The sequence below is a fragment of the Lipotes vexillifer genome, unplaced genomic scaffold (genome assembly GCF_000442215.2).
Source record: "Lipotes vexillifer unplaced genomic scaffold, Lipotes_vexillifer_v1.1 scaffold51, whole genome shotgun sequence".
NCBI classification, from domain to species: domain Eukaryota; kingdom Metazoa; phylum Chordata; class Mammalia; order Artiodactyla; family Lipotidae; genus Lipotes; species Lipotes vexillifer.
Genome location: NW_006786770.1, coordinates 793,305 through 799,903, shown reverse-complemented (window position 1 = coordinate 799,903; position 6,599 = coordinate 793,305). Strand labels below are relative to the sequence as shown.

At 57.9% G+C, this 6,599-nt stretch overlaps 2 protein-coding genes across 3 annotated transcripts in view; one reads left to right on the top strand and one right to left on the bottom strand.

Annotated features, from left to right (window-relative positions):
* Positions 1-1,202, top strand: part of DQX1 (DEAQ-box RNA dependent ATPase 1) — a 7,015-nt gene extending 5,813 nt beyond the window's left edge. For both annotated transcript variants that reach the window (XM_007459417.1, XM_007459418.1), the window contains exons 11-12: positions 331-521; positions 742-1,202. In XM_007459417.1, coding sequence (XP_007459479.1) covers positions 331-521; positions 742-898 — 348 coding nt within the window. In that variant the 3' untranslated portion in view covers positions 899-1,202. The remainder of the gene's footprint in view (positions 1-330; positions 522-741) is intronic.
* A 1,661-nt stretch (positions 1,203-2,863) lies between these two features.
* Positions 2,864-4,625, bottom strand: TLX2 (T cell leukemia homeobox 2). The gene is made up of 3 exons (XM_007459416.1): positions 3,888-4,625; positions 3,203-3,440; positions 2,864-3,100 (listed from the first exon to the last, which is right to left on the bottom strand). Exons 1-3 carry the CDS (start codon positions 4,285-4,287, stop codon positions 2,884-2,886), a joined length of 855 nt encoding a protein of 284 aa, XP_007459478.1. The 5' UTR covers positions 4,288-4,625; the 3' UTR covers positions 2,864-2,883.
* Positions 4,626-6,599: the final 1,974 nt, after the last annotated feature.

Below are 6,599 nucleotides of genomic sequence, written 5' to 3'. Positions count from 1 at the left end.
GGAAAGAGTTGGGGTGAGGGTCATAAAAGGAGCAAAAAGTAGAGGAAGCAAAGATTGGTGTATGTCACCTCTGAAGTTGGGGTCCGGGTGGCCATACAAAGGATTCTTTAGAACCAGGAGAAACTTTTCCTTTGAGGTTTTGGATACAAGGGGCTATGGAGATGCCATACAGTATGGTAGTATGGTAGGGCTATAACACCTAGAGGTATGCTTTACTTTTAATACTCTCACCACCCTTGCTAATAATTCTTTCTCAACCCCCTTTTCTTTCTTCTGCTGACTGACACTTCACTCTCACTTATTCCTTCAATATCTTTGTCTTTCAATGAGGTGGCCCGAGACACAGATGGAACTGGAAATTACCTGCTCCTAACCCATAAGCATGTGGCCCAGCTCTCCCCATACTGCTGCTACAGAAGCCGCAGGGCTCCTGCCAGACCCCCGCCCTGGGTGCTTTACCACAATTTCTCCATTTCCAAAGACAACTGCCTTTCCATTGTTTCTGAGATTCAACCACAGATGTGAGTTCCCTGACAACCCTCTTACACTACAAATTCCTCTTCCTGGGGCCAAAATTAAAGCTAGGGATTGAGAGAACCTAAGAAGAGGAGGGGGTCTTAGTGGTTTGTAGTAATATATGATTTGAGGAGACAGGGTTTGTGGAAGGGGTAGTAAGAAGTTTAACAACATGCATTATAAAAGAGGATACAGAAATCATCTAATTATGACTGTCTCTGTCAGGCTGGTGGAATTGGCCCCTCCATACTTCCTGAGTAACTTGCCCCCTAGTGAGAGCAGAGACTTCCTGAACCAGCTGAGGGAAGAAATGGCAGATTCTTCAACAGGGAGTGAATCTTCCTCCACCCAAGAGCTTGGAGATGCCTGTGTCCTGCAGTGACCTGCCTGCGGAGTGAAGCTGAGCTCATCTCATCACATTAGATCTTCCCTCAGGCTAGCACCTAGGCAGCCAGCCAGACTTAGAAGCCCAAAGTTAAGGGTCAAATACTGGAACCTGAGTCCCAAGAAATGGTGGGCTGGGAGTGGAGCGAATTGGGTAAGCCACAGTCTAAACAGATTAGGACCCTTTCCTTAGCTTTCTTCTATTTATTGGAGAGGAACTAACATGCCTTTTATATACCCAACTTATGCCAAACCCATCCTTGTGTTCCCTTTTGGTCTATAAAAGTTCTTTTTATATGGTGTCAAATTTGAGTTTGGTTCTGCCGGCAGCATTTGCAATATCCATGAGTTAGAGATGAGTTAGTATGAAAGAATCAGAGTCAACTCCAACAGTGATATCCTCTTGCCTGGTTCCCACCTCTAGTCAAGACTTGCACTATGACTAACCTAGCTGTCACTAACATGGAACATGAGTAGTTTGACTACAGTTGGCCTCTAACCCTGCCTAAAGCTTACCTCCCTCTATCACACTGCTCTTGCCTCCAGGGGAGAAAGAAAGGCTGTGCTATAAGAATCAGAGAAAGTCTTCCCTTTTGTTCTCATACAACTTAAATCCTGCTCTTCTTAAACCTCAAGGCTACTGCAGCCATACCCAAACTCTTAACTTTCCATCAACAAGCTTCCCAGCAGCCCCTGGCCCACTCACAAGTTTTTCTAACAACTTCAAGGACATCATGCTTTTCTCTTTCCAGCTGGGTACTATGTTCCCTTTTATTCCTCTGGACTATTAATTTTGATATCTTCAATCATCTTGCACATTGTAAATGTATTTATAGAAATTGATGGAAAGGAACCTTTAATCCTTAGAACTTTGCTTTTCGCCTCAGTTTCCCCCCTTGGAGATTCTGTCTGTTCTCATCATTCCATCTATTTCCTACCTCTATGTGGATGTCTACTGACCTCCCCCAAAAGGCATTTTTCCAGAATTTATTCCCTCTAGGTCTAGCATTTAGTTTTGCCTGCAGAGTTAATCTTGGTTCTATCTTCCCAATTTCCCTTTCATCATCCACAACACCATTGATTTCTTGATCCTTTACATTTCCAACCTGGGAATTATCTTTGATTATTTTTAGGCCTATCACTTCCTAATTATTTGCCAAATTCTGCTCACCCTAACTCCATTGGGCCCATTAACTTTGTCCATTGCTTCCTCCTCTTCCCTCTCTGTCCCCGAGGGACACCAGAGCCAGATTAGTGTTCCCAGATTTTCTCTTCCATCGAGTGTGTAAGTATCCGTCTCGCCTGCCACCCACTTGTAAGGCTCAAGTGAGAGGACGTAGCCAGTTAAACACACAGACAACATGGCGCTCAAAGTCCTTAGCGATTATTTTACAGTTGAAGGATGAGACGCCCAGCGTAGATAACCCTCTGGTTCCTGTCGCAGTCAGTCAGACTCGCTTTCCAGCACCTCCTCCATTACTCCTCCGTCGTTGACGTCTTCCTTCCTTCCTTCACACCTTTGCTACAGACCCAGCCCGTGCGGGCTGCAGCCTCCTGATTCCTGCCGGGCCTGTAAATCTCCAGCCAGACAGAACCCCAGCTCCAATACACCCACGGAAGAATCCGGAGTCCCTCAAGAGAGCAGCCATTGGCCAGCCCGCCCCCTCCCCGCACCTCATTGGCTATCATACTGCAGGTCCCGCCCCCTCAGCGCCTCGGGTTCCAGCCGCGGTGCAGCAGTCTAAGTGAAAAATGGCGGGAAAGGTCACGATTAAGCGCGCAGGGCAACAGCACAACGCTGGCCTGGGAGCCGGCAGTGGCCGAGGAACCCTTGACGATAGCCTCAAGGCCACCTCCTCCTCACACGCTCCACTGCTACGGAACCACGGGGTGGGCGGCCGTGCGCTCCAAGGCCCCGGGCCCGGGGCTCCACGCGGCGCCTCAGTCCGGAAACGAGGGCTCGGCCGGTCGGGCAGGCGTCGCTCACACCACTGAGGCGAGCCCGGACACGGAAGCCACCTTGTTGTCCTCGGCCCAGGGCTGCAGGTTCTGCAGCGCGAAGAGCGACGAGTTGTGCAGGCAGAGCGGGTCCGGGGGCAGCGGCGGCCGTAGCGGCCGCGGTAGTGCGTCCTGTTGGAGGTGCAGAAGCAGTCGGCCCGCACGGTGCCGCTCTGCCTCGCGCTCCTCGGCCGTCTGGCGCCTGGGCGGGCGGAGACGCGGGGTCAGCGAGGCCGGCCCTCGCCCGCCCCACGCCTCACCGCCACTTGGCCCGGCCCGGTCCCTCGCCCGCCCCGCGCCTCACCGCCACTTGGTGCGCCGGTTCTGGAACCACGTCTTGACCTGCGCGTCGGTCATGCGCAGGGCCTTGGCCAGCGCCGCCCTCTCGGCCGAGGCCAGGTACTTCTGGCGCAGGAAGCGTCGCTCCAGCTCCAGCACCTGCGAGCGGGAGAAGGATGTGCGCGGCTTCTTCCGCTTTGGGGGGGTCCGGTTTTGGTAGGGGTGACCTATACGGCGCGTCCCGGAGAAGGGCGAGAGCGCCGCTACAGAGAGGAAGAAAGAGCAAGGCAGGGTTTTCGGGGCGGCCCGAGGTGTCACTGAGAAGAGAGCGCGGCTGCCAATGCTGCAGAGCTCCCGCGCCCGGTCCCTACGGTGCCCCAAGCTCGACCCCGCACCAGTAGAGGCTTCTAGACAAGAAAAGGCCTCGGAAATGGCCCTCCCACTTGGGTGAGGGAGAGACGTCCCCCGTAACTTCACCCTGCCCTTCCCGCGGTGTGGACAGTGAACTGCAGAGGAGGGCGCGGGCATCGACGGCAGCTACCTCCCCAGCGCCTCTCAGCAGCGGGACCAAGAGATACAAATTAAGGGAGGATCCCCTGGGATTAGGGGCGGAGGGTACGAAAGGGGACCTTGAGTTGGAGCAGAAGGATCAAAGATGAGGAAACCGGGTCAGTGTGGGGCATGACGCTGGAGGGATCGGGCAACCTCACCAGTGAGCCGGTCCTTGGCATAGCGGCGGCCGCTGTCCATCCAAGGGAAGGTGAGTCCCGCTAGGCCCCCGGCGCCGCCCAAACCCGAGGGTCCAGGAACAGCAGGCGCGCCTCCAGCGGGCGGCTGCACTGGCAGCGGGCGGTGCGCCGGGACGCGGATCACGCCGCCCGGGCCCACACCAGAGCTGCCTGGTAGCGGGGCCAGCGAGCCCGCGGGGCCGTAGCTTGAGGCTCCGTGAAATCCACCAGAGAACGCCACACTCTCCCCATGGCCCTGGCCGGCTCGACCCGGGCCTAGGCCGCTCCCGGGGGGTTCCGGGCAGCTCAGGATCTGATCGATTCCGAAGCTGATTGGCTCGTGGTGCGGGAGGTTGTGCGAGGCCAGCACCGCCGGCTCCATGGGTCCGGGTCAAGGAGGACCGCAGGAGGCTTGGCAGTTGGGGAGGGCGCCCCAAACAGCTCTGGGAGCCCAGCAGCGGAGCGTTTGGGGCGGTGGCCTCAGGGGCCAGCGGGGCTGGCCGTGGAGAGGCGCCGGGGCCCCCAGGACATCTTCATCCCTGTGTACGGGGAGTAACCGCGTCCGTGCCGGCCTCTGCCGGGCGTCGGCGCAGGGACTCGCATCCCGGGGGAGCGCGACCGACTGGGGCCCCAGGAGCGCCCTTGCTGACTCTGAAGAGCAGATGGACGCTGGACTGCCAGGGCCTCTGCCCGAGTCCGGGGTGGAGAGGGTTGGCCGGCTCGGGCTGGGGCAGTGACTGACAGATCAGCCTCGGGTGGGCAGTGGGGGCTGGGGGTAGGGCAGGGGCGGGGCCGGGCCTGTTAAAGGGGAAGAGACGCCTGTTTGCTCTGAGCGCGGGGAAGACTGGCCGGCGGGAATGGTGGGGGTGTTGGAGGGGGGAAGGTGGCGACGGTGTTATGAACTTGTACGGGAGGGGCCGGTGCTTGGGCCGCTGCGCGCTGAGTCAGCCGAGATGCGCAAGGCAACTCCATCCTCGCTGGCCTTCGCCTTTGGGGTTTCCTCGGCCTCACCGACTTCCTTGCAGGTGCCTCCTCCCACAGCCCCCACTCTTCGCCTCCCGATGGGTCCTGCCTGACGACTCCCGAATTCGTTGTGGCCCCCGCCTAAATGCTCTCGAAGACCAAATCTCGTTGTGGCTTTCTGGCTGAGATGGGAAGCGGCTGGGGAACGGGGCCGGCGAGTTGGAGGCCTGGGAAGAGGACAGGTGTGGGAAGGCGGTGGCAGGGCGTCCGGTGGGCTAGGGCGGGGAACAACTACTCTGGGTCAGTGATCCTGGTGCTCCTCCCGGCCTCTCCCATAGGGGCCCTAGCTGCATTCGGGAGCGCCCGTAATGGGTGCCCAGTGTTTCTTAGAATTTCGATTTTCTGAAATCGGTGTAAAGCGGACCCGTGGCTCCACCCGAGCCAACTCAGGTCGGTGGGGACTTGGGGCTGGCGTTCTGCCCCTGACAGGGAACCACCAACGCGGGACTGTGCCCCTCCACTGCGCCTAGGAAGTCTATTCTCACACACTCCCGCCCACCCCCCCAAAGGCGGGAGGACGAAATCGCCACAGGCGACACTTGGGACCTCACAGAAGTCTTCGGAGGATCCTAACCGCCTCATTTCGCATAGCTGCTTCACTCCACCCAAGCCCAGGAAACTGTGCCTGGAGCGTGTCAGAGAAGGGAGGTGGGGAAAGACAGAAGCCGCTCGGTGACCTTGTGACCTCTTGCCGAGGACCCAGGAGCTGGGAGCGTGTGAACTCTGCATCCTTCCCCGGGATGGGACCCGGGGCCGGCCGGGCCCCTGTGCCTTAGACCCGCCCCTGCCGCCACCCAGCCCGGTGCAGGCCGCCATAATCGGGTTAGCTGGGTCGGAATTACATTACCTTCCGCGGCCCGCCCCGGACCCCGGGGTTGGGGGGGCTGGTTCCTGGCGCCTCTGAGCCGGTGAGACTGGGCGCCTGGAGGGGGATGTTCTTACCACCCCTCGGAGGGTGGGCACGATGAGTAACTTGGCCTGCCTCAGCACGTGGTGGCCAAAGTACCCCCACCCCACTGTGCCAGCTCTAGCCCCTCCGCTGCAGCCCACTCCGGTGCCCCCCTACAGGCTGCCAGTTACCCGTGTGAGCCGAAATGTCTTCTAAGTCTAGTAGGTGGGTCTCCCTGGGAGCACGGGTCTTCCAGTTGATTCTCCAGGATCTCCTGGGGAAAACTCTGCCCCTCCTTTCTCCCTAGCAGATGGGCTGGCAGCCTGGCGCTTAGGGCACGGTAAGGGGTCTTTTCTCTCCAGGGAACCAGGAATGATATTTGGGCATCTGGGCAGGAAGATAAGGAAGAGAAAGAAGGAAGTAGGCTTTCTCCTCGCACAAAGCTACCAGCCCCTCAGTGTTCTCAGAAAACCTCAATCTGAAGGGGGTGAACGATGCGGGAGGGAGGCAGTGGGCATCAATAATATGTGACATCCTCCCCCAGTCTTGTCCACCTCCATCATCCATTTCTCCAGCTATTCCCCCCCCCTGCCAATAATCCCTTCTGAAAGGGTTGCCGGGGCTGGGGGCGGAGGGGGGGCGGGGCGGGTACTGCTACTTTGGCAGCTGTTTTTGTCTTGGTGAAGGAGACAGATATCACCACCTCCTCTAAGCCTTTACAGAACTCCAAGCATCTTTTCTCAGCAGTAGAGGGGTTGGGGCTACTAGAGAGCATGAAACCT